Here is a 20,373-nt window from a genome sequence, read left to right on the forward strand (position 1 = left end):
AGCTAACATGAAAATGTTAGTTAGTACATGGATTTATCTAGTCTTCGTGCTGGTGCCTTCGAGCGTTCTTGTGACGTCATTTATTATATCTTATCCTTGTAAATTTTCTACCCCTCGTAGTATCATAAACACGATAAGACTCGGCGCAACTAAGGAATCATGGCGAATTGTTGCATTTATAAGCCAATATTTTGTTGGAAATAATCAATTTGCAAGGTCACGAAGTCGTTTGAAGCCATAAGGACGTATTGTAAGCAAATCAATGCACTGTTAATCATTCCCGCGCTGGGGTGCTATTCTGGACCTTGTAAAATTCCACCATATCGTCAAATTCTTTGATGGTGGCATTTTCAGCCAATCAGAGAGGCTGCAGCAGCCCTATGGACCAGCCAGAGTTGATGAAACCACGAATTCGACAATGTGGCTGAATTTGCAATATCCAGAATAGCACTTCTAGTTGAGCTGCCATACTACCAAGAGAAGGGAAGCGCAGTCGAGGACGGCAGAAAACTAGGTGGGGTGATGAAGTTAGGAAATTTGTAGGCGCAAGCTGGAATCAGCTAGCGCAAGACAGGGGTATAATTGGAGATCACTGCAGGGAGAGGCTTTCATCCTGCAGTGGACATAAATATAGGCTGATGATGATGATGACTATATAGCTACACTATAAGGTCCCGTAGGCACTATCACTAGAGTTCCCTCTAGTAATTTTGGTTATGAAAGTCTGTGATGGTACTCTCTTAGGAAAAACATATCATTGGCAAGTTATTACGACAACGATAGCAGGTAAAGTTTGACATGGAGACTCAAAGGGGGCCAGGGACTGTACTCTCGGTCGATTTCACTTTATGGGACACTCTCAGTTCTGCGTGACGTAACGTCGAGAAACAACACCTCGAAATTCGTGCACGGGCATCCAGTGCTACTACAGCTTATCCAATAAATGCGCATGCGCACTCGTTAGGTATTCCTTTCAGTGCACAGAAAGGGTTATCCTTGAAAGTGATCGACTGAGAATACGAAACCAGTCTCCTTGAGAAATGTTGGACTTACGCGCCCTATATCGGCCACTTTCTTCAACAAAGGAGAATAAAAAAAATTCTGAGGTTTTACGTTTCAAAACCACGATCGCATTATGAGACAGACTGTAGTGGGGGACTCCGGGTTAATCTTGACCATCTGGGGTTCTTTATTATGCACCCAATGCACGGTACACGGGCGTTTTTTGCATTTCGCCCCCATCGAAATGCAGTCACTGCGGCCGGGATTGGATACCGCAAACTCGTACTTAGCAACGCCGTAGCCAAAGTAGAATAAAGTTACGCGGTTTGGAATGCTGACAATAGTGAAACACTCTGGGGCCCTATTCTGAAACGTTCCACTTCGGGGAAATTTCTTTTTCGCTTTCAGGCACGCGATGATTGGCTGTTTAAGCAAAATTGGATGAGCTGATTGGATGATTGAGCCCAACGTCATTCAATTTTGCTCAAGCAGCCAATCAGTGCGCGCCTGAAAGCGAAAAAAAAATTTTCGCCGAAGTGGAACGTTTCAGAATACGACCACTGTACGCATATCGGCAAAAACATTTTAAAAAAATTTAAAAGCGAGCAAAATGTAATTATGGCAGAGTAGAAAATACCACGCTGCCTCTAATAATTGTTTGTTTACACAAGCACTTCGCAACGCATTTACGTCGGTTACAATGTGTTTATATAATGTTGCGATGATTAGATTGCTCATTCAGTGAACATATTTTCTGCCAGGTGTTTCAGGTCTATCTATTTTTCCCCGCAGGAGAAATTTGGCTGCGCTAAGAAAGGAAAACTTGATTTTTCACTGTCACCCATAGCATTGCAGCACTTGCAACGCCAAACTCTCCTTCTCGAAACATGCGCAAGTGGCTTCTTTCATCGCATATGCCTGTTTATTTAGAATCTGCTTGCGGGAACTTAGGCAGAATTCACAAAGTTCTTTGTTCTTAAGAACTATGTGTCATTGACCGGAAACATTTGCTAATCATGCCTCCAAAATTACGACTGGCTGGCACCTACTCTTAAGAACAGTTACAGCGTAAAATCCCTGTTTTTGTTGTGTGTGTAAATACCATCGTGCAGTTCGTTGACCCAACCCGGATGATTACAGCGTTGATAAATTTTGTCGTGATACATTATGCAGGGTCACTCAACGTGCAAAAAAAAAATTTCTCAAAGGTCCATACACGAAGCATTCTTGTTCTCTTTCTTTACAACCTATTTAATTTTCTCTTAACAGCAATGCTTGCAGAAGCCTCTGGTGAGTACATTGATACCATGTCTGCATTTTATTTAATTCCGCACTACTTGTGGGGGTCCTTTAAAAGCTAGTCGGCCTCCTGTGTATACAGTGACACCCTAGGAACCTTATACGTTCTATGAATAATTAACTGCCGCGCTATTGAGAAATGGAAGTTTGAATAGCACCACCACGTAAGATTGCACTATCTACGTTGAATGCACAACTTAACAGTTAACGGGGGTGCATTTTTCCTCCCCGAGTTTGTTTTTCTCTTGCTCGCAGTTATTTTTTCGTAGACTTAGTATGCTTGTGTGTGTGATACGTGTGTGCGTATTTCTCAACTGTGTATTGTGATAGCCGACTCTAATGGTATCCTGCTTCCCACCGTTGTGCAGTTATTAAACCACATCAAATAAAAGAACAGCCACGCGGCAATGCGTAAAAAATCTACGTCTTTCCTACCACTGAAGCGATGACATCAGTCCTGGCTATTGGCGTAGCAAGAAGTTGTCAGGTCACCAGGATTTGGGAATGAATTCGTGAACTGAAGCCGCTCTCCAGTGCCCTTCCTGCACGCCACGTGGAATAATTCTGTGCGTGTTTGCGTTGAGAGTTGCTGAGCAACCAGCGTATTACATCAATACGATTAGCACCACGAGAAACTGAAACACGTGCGTTGTGTGTTTGCAAGCAACACGCAACTAAATCAGTGCTTGCACGGGTACTGCAGTGTAAGGCCAGTGCACTGTACATTTATGCATCTACTACGTTAGCAATCCTTTCGATTCACCAATGTTCATGTGGCAAACTCTGCAAACAAACCAGACACATTGGTCATATAGACAGCTAGGGACGTGTGCACTTCCGATCGCTTTTCTACCGACCTTTTTTAACAGCGCAGCTGTTGTAGGTCGCGGCTGCCCGTCCGTCCGTCCGTCTGACCGCAGGCGTCACGCAGGTCACGTGACCAGCAGAGGAGGAGACGTGCTGGGGGAGGAGGCGACCAATGAGAGGCCGCGCTGAGCGCGAGGAGGAGAGACGATGGGTATAAGAGGTGTTTCTGTGTGGCGCGCCCATTCGGATAACGTGCAACGCGCAGAGCTGCTGCCGACGCCTTCCGCGTTTCCTCGCGTTCGCGCCGAACGCGCGCGGTGTCCGTGACTGCAGCCGATGCCTCTGGCGGCGGCTCGGCAGGTTTCGACCAGAGAACTGGCCACTCGTCGAGTAGTGTCGGAAGTCACTGCCTCTTCTCGCCTCGCAATGTTTCAATATAAGTTCGTGTTGTGGGTCTGCGTTTACTTGTGTTTATGCAATTGCATCACGTGCAACACATGCACATGTAACACTCGTAACACTCGCTGTAACTAACACAGCTTCGCTGTTCGACCATCTTCCTTGAGTGGAAGGGAGGTATAATTGTTTATTACATTCGATAACAAGTCATACTTTGCGTTTGCGCTGGTTCATAAAGCCTCTTTTCTGGAGCCTATTATGTGTCATGTGGGCCTCCGAGATATGTAATAACGCAAAATTGTACTTCTGATAGCAAATTATACCTAGCATTAGCGCTGGCTCGTGCCATCTTGTCTGTCTGTGTGCTGTACGTCTAATCACGCAATATACAAGAAAAAGGAACGGGAAAAGGTGCGAAGGTGTGCACTTAGATTTCAAAGGCAACAGCCGTCATTCGCGGTATGCCCTCTAGACGGCGCCTCTATAAACACGCCGCAGCAAACACAGAGGTACCAAGGCGCGTAGTATCTGCACTTTGCTCTGGAGTGGCGACTCATGCGCAAGAGCAGCTACGTCAGCCCCATGTCTAAGATAGCCCTGGACTCGCTAGATAATCTCTTTCAGTCACTGTTGTACATGAAAATCCTCCCCTTACTTTATTTTAGAACTCACTTTGATGTATACCTGACTTTGTATGTCTTAGGCACGCACCCATACAAGAGTACTAAGTTCGTAACTGGGCAAGGAATTGGTCCAATTATGTACTCTATTTATCTGATTCGCTTAGTTTGCCACATCCTAACGCCCCGAGCAATCCAAACACATTACGTAAGCCTTCTTTCATTTGATACGTCACGATAATTCAGCACGTTTACTAAGAAAGCGTTAAATTGGGGAAATTCAAATGTATTCGTACGCCACTTAGAAACGCCCGCAAAAGAAATCTCCAAGCCCAACACTCCTTTTTCTCTTTCTCTTTTTCTTTCTTCTTTGGTTCTTTTTTTTTATTCATTCTTTTTCTTGCTGTCATAAAACGCAGGCTTCCTACCAGCACAGTGTTCGACGACGAGTACACGTCATGCAACAATTATTTCGCAGAACTGATCACGAAATATGATCTTACACCACCATTTCTTGAATATCTCGTATACTTTCCCTGAAGCACCACACACACCTTTTCGCTGAAAGAGCCGCTCTAAAAGCCACACACGCAACAAATAAAAACAAGAAAATGAGCCGGCGCCTCAGATTTTCTCAACGGCACATCTTCCAGGTGTGAATAGCCCATTAGTAACGCATTGACGATATCTTGTATGCGCACCCGTTTCTCGGGAATGACCACCGCCAAAGAACGGCTTCCGTCGGCTCAATGCCGCTCGATCGCGTGCGGCTAGCAGAAGGCAGCGTCATGCCCATCGCCTTCGAGGCCGCGTCGTTATTACATCCATCGCACCTGACGATCCGACCAATGATTCACCGTCATAAACAGGGCGACCGCAACTTGCGACAGGCTCTGCGATGCCTCTTTTGCCATCCCTCTGTATGGCACCCATTTCGCGAAAACGGCGATAATTAACGATCACGGTCGCCTTTCACGCCTCGAATACCTCGTTAGCAACGTGGTGCTAGAAGAACAGTCGGGACACCCAGAAAAGAGAGAGAGAGAGAGAGAGTGTGTGTGTGTGTGTGTGTGTGTGTGTGTGTGTGTGTGTGTGTGTGTGTGTGTGTGTGTGTGTGTGTGTGTGTGTGTGTGTGTGTGTGTGTGTGTGTGTGTGTGTGTGTGTGTGTGTGTGTGTGTGTGTGTGTGTGTGTGTGTGTGTGTGTGTGTGTGTGTGTGTGTGTGTGTGTGTGTGTGTGTGTGTGTGTGTGTGTGTGTGTGTGTGTGTGTGTGTGTGTGTGTGTGTGTGTGTGTGTGTGTGTGTGTGTGTGTGTGTGTGTGTGTGTGTGTGTGTGTGTGTGTGTGTGTGTGTGTGTGTGTGTGTGTGTGTGTGTGTGTGTGTGTGTGTGTGTGTGTGTGTGTGTGTGTGTGTGTGTGTGTGTGTGTGTGTGTGTGTGTGTGTGTGTGTGTGTGTTGTGTGTGTGTGTGTGTGTGTGTGTGTGTGTGTGTGTGTGTGTGTGTGTGTGTGTGGGGGGGGGGGGGGGGGGGGGGGGAGAGTGCATTTTCGTGGTAGCTCGTAAACCTAGCTTTACCAACGAATGCCGAAGGAAACGCAGCCTGAGGCATCGGTGTGCCAAGTGGCGTAGGGACCATGTTGAGGCCAAAAAGGAAACGCTGGCCTAACTAAACCACGTACTGATCATGTCGATTGCAAAAGGAAAAGTAACTTGTTAGCAGTACAGACTGATGCAATCTCCATATATCTATGAATACAAAACCATGCGGGAAAAGGTGTAGTCCACGACATTGGGAGAACGACTGTCTGGTCCGTAATCGTGGACGTACCAGAAGCGCCAACACAGTTGAGCTCTTCCGAAAAGCGAAAGAAAACGAGATATGAGCTCATTTGGCCTAATGAAGGAAATGCGAGTCGCGTCTTTTTGGCGCGACAGTTATTGACATTATGTGTCTTATTTTTACATCCTCTGCCCATTATACGATTTCTCTGGAAAGCAGTTCTTCGAAGCTGGAAGGACAGCGCGTAATCAGGGTGTTATGTTTTATTATTATTATTGTCTCGGTGCCAATCTTTCGTACAACTACTAGACAACCGGCATATAGCGCCAGCTCTGCTTTTTCGTTACTAGTTTTAATCTCGTCCGTTCATTAGCACTTGCCTAGTTGCGGATAGGCTGTCTCAGTTCAGTTGTGCATGAATTATATGCGTGAAGTTGTCTGAGGTGTCTAATAGTCGCGATATAGCTAGCATGCCAGACGACATTCTGCGATTCCTTCTACTGATGGCGTCACTGCTGCCTCTACGTTTTCTGGGAACTGCACGTAGCCTGATGAGCTTCCTCATTAACAATTTATCAGATCTCATCGAAGCCCTAAGCAGAGTTAATTACTCATGTTAAGAAGAATTTCTTAGAACCTTCGCCTATCCGCTCTCTTAAGTATTTTCCAGTTACAGACTTTCTTATGTTGTTAGTATTTTAGAAGAAAAAAATATGTATTGGTCCTAAAGAGACGAAGATATTGTTCTGGGTCAGGAAATGAGAGAAAGGTCTCAAGCTACGCATTCTCGCTAGCTGCTTAGTGTTTTGATAGGGGAAGAGGAAAGAGAAAAATTAGATTAGGGTCATCATGACGTTGATGCTAACGTCATCAGGCAGGCTGGAATGTATATATATGGAGCCAACAGGTAATAATGTGAAGGAAAGCGTAGGGCTAATTGCTTACTTAATTACTTAATTTAAAATGTTGAAATTATATATAAAGGGAAATGAAAGTGGATGAAAAAAAAAACAATTGGCCGCAGGTGGGACACGAACCCACGTGTTCGCATTACTCGAAGACGTGGGTTCGTATATTGGTTCTATATGATTATGAGGAGGAGGAGAGAAAGAGAGAAGGCAGACATGTTCACTAGAATGCATCTGGTTGGGTACCCTACTCTGGTGGACGGGAAAAAGGGAATAGAAAGAAAAGGTAGAGAGGAAGGGGGAGGAAGGACACGGTGAGCTCGCGCACGCACGCACGCAGAGGGCCTGAGCAAGTCAAAGTCGTTCACATAGGCCAGCCGCCGTCAAGAAAGACAAGATTGCTTTCACAGTTTTGTGGGCCTACGAGCGATGTGGACGGTCTTCAAGTAGCACCTGCACGGACAATGGCCGATCATTCAGTCATCGCAATGTGTTAGATAATGTTTGTCTTTCCGACTGAAATCAATCGCAGTGACACAATAAATGTTATATGTTCTCTTCGTCGCCATAGACGTCGCACGCAGCACTTTCGGTCATTCCAATCAAAGCAGAGTACGCCTCCGTGAAAGCCACTCCCAACCACAGCCGGTATAGAAGCAATGCCTCACATCGGTGAAGCCCGTGGGGGAGGGGGGGGAGGGGGTTAGGGGGGGAGGGGGTCGGAGTTGGAGCGAAGGGTTCAGTTTGTTTAGCCTGGTGCGCCTTATATTTGGGGTGTTCCACTCTGTTAAAGAGGGCTTGCGTGCCAGGTGACGAAGCTGCCTTGCAGCGTCTGTCCTGGAAAGAGGACTGGGAATACTGTGTTGTTCTTGATGTGACTCACGGGCAGTTTTGTCTGCGTGATCATTTCCACTGATATTGCAACGGCCAGGTAGCCACTAGAAAATAATTTTGTGGCCTTTCTGTTTGACGCCGTGGTGAAGTTTCATCATTTCGTACGTTAGTTGTTCGTGAGCTCCACATCGGAGAATAGACTGCATACTATGTAAAGCCGGTCTCGAGTCGGAAAACATGGCCCATGTACCAGGACTCTCTGCGTCAATAAATTGAAGTGGGCTGTGCAGAGCCGCGAGTTCTGCAGGCGTGGAGGTCATGACATGTAACGTCTTGAATCGCAGTGCAACTCCTCTCGTCGGTATAAACACAGCACCTCCAGAACTGGTCGATGTAGTCGATCCGTCAATATAGACGCGTATGTGACTACTGTATCGCTCATACAACAGGGGTAAGCTCAATTGTTTTAGAGCAGACGGTGATAGACCTGACTTTTTCTGAAGTCCTGGAATTCTGAGCTGTACTTCAGGACGGCACGAACACTATGGAGGAGACACCGGCCTGGCCGCAGGTGCGTACCCCGATGTAGGCGAGGCACGGTATGCACTGACAGTTGTGCTATATAACGTGCGGGGTCTTTCCACGGTGAGTGCGGCGAGGTGGTGGCAAGGAGTCCGGGCAATGTGCCTCACATATGTACGCATTGTCTCGACGGCGATGTGCGTCGTGATTGAATAATGTTGAGTAATGGCTATAGTTTCAGCCGTTGACGCACTGCGTGGTACTTCAAGGCATACCTTAAGAGCTTGCACCTGAATGCTCTGAATTGTACGCAAATTAGCTTTGCAGTTGTTAGATATAACAAGTAGGCTGTACCGGAGGAATCCAACAAACAACACCCTGTACAAGTGTAACATGGATTGTGTGGACACCCCCCCCCCCCCCCCCGTTCTTTTCTGCAAGGAAATTGAACAGGTGACAAATAGCCATCAGGCGCTTTTTCACGTGGTGAGCGTGAGGAGTCCAGGACAGATCTCTGTCAATCACAACACCCAAGAACCTGTGACTTCTGCTTAACGATATCATTTGTCCGTTGATTGATATGCCGTATGCAGACATTGGCTTCCAGGTAAATGCCACCACTGCGCACTTTTCCCCATTCACCTCCAGTCCTTGGTTACGAAGGTAGCACGATTTCGATGAGGCCACCTTTTGAAGTCGAGCGCGAAGCTGAAGCCATGTCACCCCCAACGTCCAGATACAAATGTCGTCGGCGTGGATAGAGAGTCGAACTGTGCTTGGCAGGTTCTCGATTAGTCCAATAAGGGCTAGATTAAAGAGCGTTGGGCTTAGTACTCCGCCTTGAGGGACTCGGCGGTTACTGTAATACTGGGGTGTCGGGCCATCCCCGGTGAGCACGTAGAATGATCGCATCTGCAGGTAGCTACGAACCCAGAGATTTGTCTTACTTCTAGCGCTTTAAGGATGGCTTCATGAGTGGCGTTGTCGTAAGCCCCCTTAACGTCTAAAAACAAGCCAGCAGACAAACGTTTGCAGGCCTTCTGGAATTCGACGTACGTTACCAAGTCAACAACGTTGTCTATAGACGAACGGCCGCGCCTGAATCCTGTAAACGTGTCTTGGTATATTTCATAGCGCTCTAGGTACCACTCCAGTTGCGTTAGAACCATCCGTTCCATTACTTTTCCTACACAACTAGCAAGCGCGATTGGACGGTATGACGAAATCTCCAAAGGCGACTTGACAGCTTTGAGGAGTGGAATCAGGCGACTTGACTTCCATTCCTGGGGAACGGTGCCAGTCTGCCACGAGTCGTTGTACAGGAGCAGGAGTGCCGTTCGATCTCGTTCACCAAGGTTACACAGAGTGTGGTATGTAATACCATCTGGTCCTGGCGCTGAGGAACGCCTGCGTAAAGCAAGCGCAGCTTCAAGTTCTTCCAGAGAAAAAGGGCACTCCATATGGGGATCACGTGAGGATGGTGAGTGGTCGGGAGTCCGCGTTCTAGAGGAACTTCCTTCACCGGCAATTCTCCTACAGAAGGATTCTGCGGCGTCAACCTCGCTGCATTTTTGGTAAAGAGCCAGGGAATTAAATGGGTGGTGCTGTCCAGGGGTTGCACGGAGGCCACTAACAGTTCTCCATATAAGAGACAAAGGCTTTCGGGGATCCAGATACTCGCAGAAAGACACCCATCATTGTGAAACCAGCTTATTAATACGACGCTGTATTTTCTTCTGTGTGCGTCTTGCCAATCTCAAATCGTGAATGGACTTTGTGCGCCTATATCTTCGGCAAAGTGCGGCAAAGTGCAAAGCGGCAAAGCGCGCGAAGTTTCTCTAGCTCGAAGTCGAATTCGGTGTTTGTGGAGTTTTTCAAAATCGAATATGTAGCAACCTGTAAGGTACCTTTTATTGGGTCCCCAAGGCTGGATGGTATGTCGTCTCGACAGCAGTCTTCCAAGAATGACTTAAATTTCGACCAGTAGATGGATTGGACGGCACCGGATAACTTGGAGCTAGTGAGCCCTCAATCCTGAGATAAGTTGGGATGGGGTCACTTCCCCGCGTTTCCAAGTCCGAGAACCATTGAACTCTGCTGTTAAAGGAGCGCGAAACAAAGCTAAGGTCGAGACAGCTACTATACGCCGTTCCTCGCAGGTAGGTGGGTCTTCCATCATTTAACAAGCAAAGTTTTCGTTCGGAGGCAATCGGCACCAATTTTCTGCCCCTCGAGTTAATCTTGGAGCTTCCCTGAGGTAATGGTGGGCATTGAAATCCCCAGTGATCACCCATGGCTGTGGAGTCGTTAAAATTTCCCGTAAGCGCTCGCAGTTTAGACGATATGATGGTGTTAAGCAGGCTCCCAGAATTGTGAAGCTGACCTTGCTCTTCTTCACAGTCAAACACACGTACTGGTTTTCATTGTCAGGTGACACTGGTTGATGAACATATATCAAGTCACAGCGTATGAAAACAATAATCTTGCTGCATTGCCCGTGGGTGGAGGACGTAATGCACTCATACCCGGACAGCCTGATGGGAGATGAGAGGTTTGGGTCACAGATGACAATAATGGGAAACTGATTCACGAAAACAAATTATTACAAACTGTCGAAAGTCGGACATGCGTGACTTAAGTCCTCTGGTGTTCCATTGAAAGACAGATGCATTCTGGGCCTCCTTTCGAAACGATGGCTTCTGGCGTGCCATTGCTTTACCCTATGGCCGCAAGCACTGGACCCAGGGTGTTCAGCACCTGCAGCGCGCTCTGCGCAGACGGGGTTTTCATGTTGCTGAGTAGAAAACGAATAGCATCCATCAGTGACCGCAAGATTATTATAACCTGGCGATCATCAGTCGTCGTTGCAGCAGCAGTTGGTGAGGGTGTCGATGGAGGTGACATTCGGGGTGTCTCCGTGGCAGGTTGTGCGCTTGGAAGTGCGGGCCACTCTTCAAGATGATCGACTCTTGCCACTTTCTTCGGTTGCACGGCATCTTTGATGGTGGCGCTCCACGTTGATGCAGCAGCCGCTTTGGCGGAAGACACCTTGCTTGGTGCGGCTTTACGTTGCGCTCTTCGGTGGCGATAGCGTCGCCGCCTAAGTGTAGCGCCAGCCTCGCTGTGTGTGGAATGATCCCGAACCATGCGCTTTAGGACCGCGAATTCCTTCCACACCCGCGGGCAGACCGTCGATGAAGCTTCCTGGGAACCGCGGCAATTAGGGCACTTCAGGACGGTCGCGTGGCAGGCGTCTTCTGAATGGGATTCAGCGCACCGCGGGCACACAACATTGTTCACACAAACGCTTTTTACGTGGCCAATCTTGCAGCGCTTTTGACATTGCCAGGGCTTCGGTATGTATGGTCGAACTGGATGACGGACATGACTAACTCAGACGTGAGAGGAAAGGCAGTCTCCCTCAAACACAAGCTTCACGCAGCGTGTGTTTTTGAGTCTGGTGAGATGAGTGATGAGCGTGCCTTCTGTTGCTGGCTTTATTAATATTGACAAGTCGTCGATCGATATGGAAATGTCGACGTCATAAATGACGCCAACAATATCCTTACCGCATGTAGGAATCAGTGATCGCACTTTTACTTTGTCAATTTCCGTGACATTCCGAATGCCTTGTAGTGCGCTACGATGTAAAACGTCTACAGCCAGGACATTCCTCCGTGAGTTTATTCTCAGGTCATTAATCTCATTTGGCGCAATACCCTCGCGTAACGTAGAAAGAGCCTGCCTATTCTGGAGCCGCAAATTGGTCATAGGGTCCACGGGCAAGAAGAGCACAGTGTGCGGCCAGCGCTTGGGTTCACGGTTGAAACACTTGGCCGGTGATGACTCCCGCAGCAGTCTTCTTTTTGCCGTTCTGCTCATGACAACCTTGAAGCCGTCGTCCGAAGAATCGCAGTTGTCCGAGTACAACTCGGCGGCATCGCTGTCTGTGTCACTGGACTTTCTCCCGCGTTTCCTGGACGCGTTTCAGGAAGGTCGTCGGAAGTATGTTCGTCCATTGCCGCAACAAGGGAGCGGCAGCTCCCAGAGTTTTCAACGAAAGAAAACGAAAACGCAGATACAACAGTGCAAGCGTTCTAGGAAAGAATCACTTCGTATCATTGGCATTTACAAAAAATCACCCCTCTGTTGCCCTGCTTCTCGTACACACTTCCTGTGCCCTGCTCTCTCTCTCACATACACACACACATGCGCACGCACCGATATTTGCAGGGGCTTTCGTTGCCCAGTGAATATGACCGACTGCCATCCGCGCCCAAGGGCCAGTCTGTTCTGTAAAGGGCACTTCCTATGCGACTATTCGTCTTCCGCTAGAAGAAAATAGGAAGTAGGGTAGAAGAACTTTCTGTGGGCCTAGTTGGTGCATACTTGATACACTTTTTAAAGCGCAAACAAGAGACAAGGCACGAAAGAAGGGTCAGACACAGGACAGGCACTACTTTCAACTGTTTATTCCACAACGTCGTCAGGAAATATATATGAAAAAGGCACATGCGCAGAAATTTTAAAGAACGGGAAACATTTAACATTTCTGCGCATGTGCCTTTTTCATATGTATTTCATGACGACGTTGTGGAATAAAAGTTGAAAGTAGCGCCTGTCCTGTGTCTGTCCTGTGCCTTGTCTCTTGTTTGCGCTTTAAAAAGTTTATCAAGGAAGTGGGGTGTCGGGGTGGAGTTTGGTAGGAGGGTGATGCAGAAATTTGACAGCCGAATGGACAGTCAGTGAGTGCAGAGGGCACGTGCAAACCACATGACCAATCCTCCCCGGCACAACGCGCTGCTCACAGTCCAGATGGACAATGAGGTCACTCAAAACGTATTTGAAAGCAGAAATACGTGGACAGATCTAGCTTTTGTTCCAGCTGCGCGTTTTAATTTACGCTCTTCACACGGGAAGCATTCTTCAGTAGCTCGTTAAAATTTTTTCCTTTATCTATACTATGGCCTACGCGTCCAGTGTGCAGAAGATCATTCTCTCTTGGTTGCATTCGTGCCATCGGTAAAGGCGTCCTGGATAGTAGAAAGCCTGCGATAGTTTAGCTTAGTTAGCTTAGTTAGTTAGTTAGTTAGTTAGTTAGTTAGTTAGTTAGTTAGTTAGTTAGTTAGTTAGTTAGTTAGTTAGTTAGTTAGTTAGTTAGTTAGTTAGTTAGTTAGTTAGTTAGTTAGTTAGTTAGTAACCTAGAGGGCCCTATGAAAGAACATTACACGAAATATAGGCGAGCACAATTAGTTAATGAGTTGGTGGATCTGAAGCGATGCTTTGCTCGCCAGAATTGACTCCTCGCCCTAAATCACTATTGTACTTTCCATTTTTCGTCACACTTGAATCGCTATTTGTACAGGTGGTTATTTCCGCGACATATTATGCTTGCACGAAATTTGATATTCTTTGTTTTGTTGTTTTCTTTTCCCACTGCAAGTATTCAACGGTCGCATGGGTAAGCTGACACCACAACACCCAACACTTTCAGTAGTAAACGTTCGGTTAAGCTTCAAGCACATTTCAGACTTCATGAACTCGCAGCTTATTAATTACGCAGCATGCTGTTTTCTGCAGTAGTGACCGGTTCCTTGTCATTCATTTGCGCATAATGTAAAGCATCATGCTTTTAAAGTGAAGGGGTCTTGGATGCACCTGCTTATCTCAAGAAAGGTTGCAGATTAACAACCAAGTTATTTCATTCTTCGTTAATTTATTCATTAGCTTGTACTGCTTCTTCTGGAATAATATGGGTAGAAACTAAAAAAAAAAGAACGTTACTTAAACCAGGCTACCAGGCTAATTAGGCAAAAATGTACATGAATACATTTTATTCGTGCAGGAATGCTACGCGAATAGGAGATAACACGAAGAAGCAGATATTTAAACGTCTTGGTTCGCGCTTGCGAATAGGCCAAAACACCGTGTGCAGTTTATAGAGTACAGAAAATACACTTCTACAATTAATCAATGCACATCTCCAAAGTGCAGGGGACGCACTATGTTCAATGTTACAAATGCACTATATACTATATAAGGCTCTCTTTTGTTTTCTGCATTTTATTTCGTGTACTGATATAGCCTTGTCGTGTTCTGACTGTCAGATGTGCTTTTAATGTGGAGTAAAGGCCTTGACGTTTATGTGTGACCCGTATCTCGTACACTTTGACCATGCATAGAGTATGGGGCCAGCTTTTAACATAGTAATCGCAGGCTACATTTCACTTATGGGATGTCTCATTTCATTTTTTACCACCTTTCTCTATTTTTTTTTTTACATTTATTTGTCACTAGCGTTGTTTATTTCTGATGAATGTTGAATAGCTGGCCCTTCGGTGGTTCACCTTCCCAGTTTCACGTTATTTAATAAACAACAAGTAACAAGAAAAGAGTAACACACATGTGTCGCAAGAGCACGCATCCGCAAGCCCGGTGGTAATAAAATAAATGTAACAATACCGCGACACTTCTAGCGACGTTCTTACGTTCTACCAACCATTTTCTAAAGCACCTCCCTGTCTCTCTGATGAGCATATTAAGGCACACGAGACGGGGATTATGCATACGACATGTGATAAAAATCGTACTTAATATGCGCACGAAGTCGATAACGTACAGCTCGCGTACTAAGGTACAAACTGCAAAGACGGGCGACTGCATTAATAAGCAATTAGGAACAAATCTGCATTATCATCATCAGCTTGTTTAAATCCACCGCTGAATGAGGGCCTCTGCCAATGATCTCACGTCATCCTGAGGTCAGCCAGCTGCACCTTATACGCGCGAAAATGTTCTCTCCAATTTATCCTCTCAGATCCGTGCCTTCGTATACGTGCATTCGTTTTATGAAGTCAAGATAACAGTGTTTTAGCTTTGCGTGATCATTACCGTGATAAGTGATAAACGTCAAGACATCTGCTCATGCGCTGCCTCTACACGGAATCCCTGTAAACATGCCGAGATCAACGTTTCAGCATGCCGTCATTGCGCACCATGCTATATCATAGAAATAAATTAATGATGCAGTGAAGAATTGGGGTTTTTTTCTTGTTGTCATGACAGAGAGCAAGTAACCAGTGTGAATTCCGATCGAAGCAGACGGTCTGGGTGCTGCCATGTTACGCAGCCACGGTAGACGTCGCGATAGACAGCGTTATAAGGCGCATGCGCAGTAGGGCCTTACGCATGACGTTTCAGAGTAGCGTATCATGTATCACTCAATGCTAAAACGCTATTAACTGAGAGTTGCGGCTAATAGAGCGTTACGACACCCAGTGTAGTAGTGGATACCGGAAGCGTCGATGTTTGTGCCAGGCTGGTACATCATTATAAAAAGTTTAAATAACGCAATACGCACATTCTTTCAGTCGTGTGTGTATCGCGCTGTATTTTAGCCTTTTAGTGGTGTATATGTGGATCAAGTGGCGCGCTTTAATTGTGCCTGTCCGCCGCGAACTGCTCTTCGCAGGGGCGCAAATGGGGATGGGCGCTGGATGCGTTCCCGGTCAGTGCTTGGCGCAGTGCCAGAGCACGGGGAGCGGCGTGGGGACCTGCTCACCGCAGGGGTGCATCTGCGGCGCCGCTCCCGGAGGGGTGAGTGCTAGTGCTTGGCCTGTTGACAGCCGATACGCCAATGCGGAACACATCGGTACAAGAATGGTGCAGATAGGCATCTTGGTTAAAGGGCTTGGTCCAAGTCCCATCACATATCGTTGCAAAGCATGTTCAGAATGTTATGAATATATCTACAAAACTTAAATAATTACGGATAACACCAGAAAGCTTAGACACTTGGGAATGTGAAAGAATTTTATACTAGCAGCTCTTTCGAGCATGAAGGAAACACCTTCTTGCCCTCCGATTCCATGGGATATGCCCTTTATTGAAAAGGGACTCTGAAACATTTCGGCAGCATCCCAACTCATTTCATCATGGCAAGCGCTTTTCATCAAATCCTTCTACACTCTTATCGTGGTAGCAACTGCAGGTTTGCATATTTTCAGATCTAGAAGTAACAGCTTGCTGATCTTTATGCACTAATTATTTTTGGTTGGTTTTAAATAGCATAGCAGTTAAATTTACAGAAACAAGTTATAGGCAACTACAGCGCCAGATGCCACGTCATGTATAGCATAAAACATGGTGCCGCAGTGGCCTGTGAACTGCTCTTGTAAACTATACTGTCATAAATCATACATTTACACATTACAAAAAAAGAACCACGAAAGATTAAAGTGAGTGAGAAAACCTTATCATTCATTAGTTTTAAGGTACAGCTGTTACATTTAAATGCGTAGATGGACAGCTCTATAATGACTACCGTGACAAGAGTGTGTGATGCGAACGTAAAAACCCGAAATACTGGGCCATTTTTGAGCAACCACGCTGCTCCTTTTGCAGGCATGATGGCGCGTGTTGTGCATGTTCTATCAAATTTGGTCGAATAGTGAAATAACAGCAAACTGAAACAAATAGTCGTGTAAGAAAACGCACATGAGGCAGAGATACAGGCTATCATATTCTTAGTAGCTGACCGCATAGCCACTTCTCATAGGTCGTTTGTGGCAGCATGCGAATATAACAGTGGAGCAGACAAGCTTACACGTCCTTTAAATGCGTGGGAAAAGCGAACACTTAGGATCTTTACCGGCGGCACAACGGATTTTTCTGTCTCGAGGCGGCATATATTACCGACCACATTGTGAATGTGCGTATTTCTGACATGTCAGTGTCCTCCCTCACTATTTGTCAGTGTCCTCCCTCCCCCACCGTAAGAAGCTAGTTTGCTGGATATTTAAGTCTTTATTATCGGCTACTCATCTACTGGTTATTTTTGTCGACGCTCAAATGAACCCTATTTTAATTAACGCACCGTAGTAATAGAATAGTAACATCAAAATTCCTATTATTGGGGCTTTGCAATCCACATTTATTAATATCAGGGACATGCGTTTTTGACAGCGACCTTTCTTTCTTCTACATCACAAATTCTACCGAGTACAGCATGCCAATTTCATTTTTGCTAGCGCAGTTATACTAACCCATGCCAGAAACTGTCAGTTCTGAAACTGCCGATAATGGGTTATTTACATACCCACATAATCCATACGTTCTACAAAATTAAGAAATAGCAATCTGATCTACCCTGTTATCTCGGCGTGCTAATCAGCGTTCTGGATCTCGCTCCTTCAGTTGCTCTCCTGCACAAATCACTAAAGATTTCAGCACAAGCGCTGCTAATTTTGCACATTGCCGAACGCTAGCCGCCGAATTTGTTTTGTCAATGCTCGAGTCTGAAGAGCCGGCAAAAAATATCGGATAGCGCGCTGGTGGAAGAGGACAGAAAATCGGTATTTGCACAAAGCCGAGAATAGAGCGGAAACCTTTCCACAAACCTTTTCGCTGAAATGAAAAAAAAAAAGCAATGCTCCAGTCCTGCCGTGCCATTTTTATTTCCCCGAAGCTGCTCTGATGCATCAAGGCTATTATACCCTTTTATCCCCTACGTTGAGCCTGTAGCGTTGAACTGGACGAGGCACAGTCAATAATCGTGCAATCCTCAGATTACTTCTGCGAAAGCTTGCGTGTAAACGAGAAAGAAACCGCCCTCACATATTTGCAGAAGTTGGTCGTAGCCCTTGAACAACTTACGTAAGATGAGCAAATATTAACACTACTCGCTTATTTTGGCTATTCCGTTAACGTTCCATCCATGTAGAGGCCAGAAATGCGTACTTCGCTTGTCACCAACAAAACGTCGAACCCCTTGAATCCCCTTATTCTCCTGGCTCACTACTATTCTGATATTCTGAAGCAAGTTCTCTCAGAATATCGTCTCATCCCTCTGTCAAAGAGGGAAGCTATGACTTGTTAAAATTTAGGTTCGAGAAGTATAGGAATCGCTGATTAAAATTTAAAAAAAAATAGCGTAGCTTGCACTGGAGGCACAATGCTAAGGAGACAGCGAAGCTGATGGGCAAGTGGCTAGGCAAGCACTACCAAGTCATCCCCAGTATTATCCGGAATTTATTAACTATTGAACGATTATCGATTACCTATTGATTAGCTATCGCAAAGTATTGACCACGTATTTGGTAGGCTAAGCACTACCAAGTCATCGCCAGCATTTCCCGGAATTTAATTATTATTGATCGATGATCGATTAGCTATTGATTGGTTATCGATTAGTTATCGCAAGGTAGAGGCTACGTATTTTGGCTAGGCTAAGCACTACCAAGTCATCCCCAGCATTTTCCGGAATTTATTTATTGATCGATTATCAATGAGCTATTGATAGGCTATCGCAAGGTATTGGCCACGTATTTGGGCTTGGGTAAGCACTACCAAGTCAACCCCAGCATTTTCCGGAATTTATTGATTTTTGATCGATTATTCATTAGCTGTTGATTGGCTATCGATTTGCTATCGAGGACTGACTAAGCTTAAGTAGTCCCAACCATGCTTGGCTCGACTTAGCCAGACTCAGCTTCGCTAGTTCACAGGGATATATGCCATTGCGCTTGGACCCTTTCTGCACTACCGCCAGGATCGGCCCACATTTTTTGTCCGCGACGGACGAACAGCCGGCTTAAAAGGGGCACTGAACCACTTTTTATCGAAGCGGAGAAAGACATTTGAAGTGAAAATGGTTTATTTCAGAAATACTTTGACGCAAAAAGTACTTCAATGCGTTCAGCAGAACCGGAGTTATTGGCAACCAAACACGGCTTCCGCTGTGTTCCCCTTCCTCCTTCAATGCCTTCTACTGCGAAGGCTATGGCGGAGTGGGGCGGGGCCACAACGCTCCGCCTTCGAAATGTCACCAAGGCGCGCCGTTCAAATTTTATTTTGGATGTTAACATAGACGCCAGGACTTCAGATTTTGGTGCCTACGACGCACTAAACGTAAGCCAAACGCAGTTGTCCACAGCGAGCACCAGTGGACTCGTGGCGGCACCCCTCGGCGGCCGCGGTGTAGCCGACCGCAACGACCAATAGCAGCCGTATATTGGAATGTGCCTTATTACGTAATAAAGCACACAGAAAAGAGTGAGGATCATGGCTTTTGTTGAAACGAGAGCGTTTAAGAGAAAGGTAACTTCGCGCTCCGCTTGCGAGCTTCACGCACCGCCTACGACAGCAAAATTTGGCTAAGATGTTAACAGCAGCGTATGGCTACCCGCGGACTATAATATTTCACCAAGCCCGAGCGGTGGTTCAGGGCCCCTTTAAACAGCTCTGCTGTTTAAATATTGCAGATCCTACACACTCTGAGAATCGATTTTATGCGAGCCATTTTGCAGGTAGCGGGTTACAAGTAAGGTTTGGGCTTCTGCATAGCGCTACCAGGTGGTCGAACATATTTGTGCACAGCAAGAAACTATGTGGGCGTGACGCGAGCGCATGTGTGACGACAGCAGCAAAGCGACGACGACGGTGGCAACGATAACATGATGGCGATGCCATGGTGACTGACCTTGTTTCATGACTGTCAGTGTCAGTTGCACTATACAGGGCGTTTCATTTTAGCTGCACCATAAAAATTGCCTGTGGCAGATAGCACAATTTTTATCCTTGATATAAACTACTCGATGAGGCGGTCATTACTTCCACGAGAATCAAAACGCCTAAATGAATAATTAACATAATTACGCTAATTAACCTTTAATGAATTCCATTACTCCAGATATTTCAATCTATGAAGTCTAGCCGGTAAGTTCGCAAGGCATATCCACTTGAAACGAATTCTCCGGACTGAACCAGTTTCGAGATCTCAATTTTCAAAGTGTACGACGAAATGTATTGGCGTTCTAGTTAACTTTTTATAGAAAACGCTGTTTTATGTATTGAAGCACAAAAGTAACTGGAACACCAATGCACTTCGTCGGACACTTTGAAAATTAATATCTCGAAACTAGAGCAGCCCAGAAAATTCGTTTGAAGTGGATACACCTTGGAAACTCAGTAGCTACAGTTTGTTGATTAAGTGATGTGCTGTGAAATAATTAATTCGAAAGTTAATTAGCGTAATTAAGTAAAGTATTCAATTGGGCATTTGGATTTCTCGTGGAAGTAATGCGCCACCTCATCGAGTAGTTAGATCAATGATTAAGATTGTGCTATGTGCCACAGGCAATTTTTAAAAGTGTGATGCAGCTAAAATGAAACACTCTGTATATATACATTTCAAAGAATAGAAGCACG

At 45.9% G+C, this 20,373-nt stretch overlaps 1 protein-coding gene across 6 annotated transcripts in view; it reads left to right on the forward strand.

Annotated features, from left to right (window-relative positions):
* LOC119449472 (uncharacterized) overlaps window positions 1-20,373 on the forward strand; it is a 54,935-nt gene that overhangs the window by 14,881 nt on the left and 19,681 nt on the right. For 4 of the 6 annotated variants that reach the window (XM_037712648.2, XM_037712654.2, XM_037712655.2 and 1 more), the window contains exons 3-5: window positions 2,272-2,292; window positions 13,610-13,627; window positions 15,638-15,762. In XM_037712648.2, coding sequence (XP_037568576.1) covers window positions 2,272-2,292; window positions 13,610-13,627; window positions 15,638-15,762 — 164 coding nt within the window. The remainder of the gene's footprint in view (window positions 1-2,271; window positions 2,293-13,609; window positions 13,628-15,637; window positions 15,763-20,373) is intronic. The other 2 variants (XM_037712650.2, XM_049665233.1) reach the window with 1 other exon arrangement.

Source organism: Dermacentor silvarum, chromosome 4, assembly GCF_013339745.2.
Source record: "Dermacentor silvarum isolate Dsil-2018 chromosome 4, BIME_Dsil_1.4, whole genome shotgun sequence".
In the NCBI taxonomy this organism is placed as follows: Eukaryota; Metazoa; Arthropoda; class Arachnida; order Ixodida; family Ixodidae; genus Dermacentor; species Dermacentor silvarum.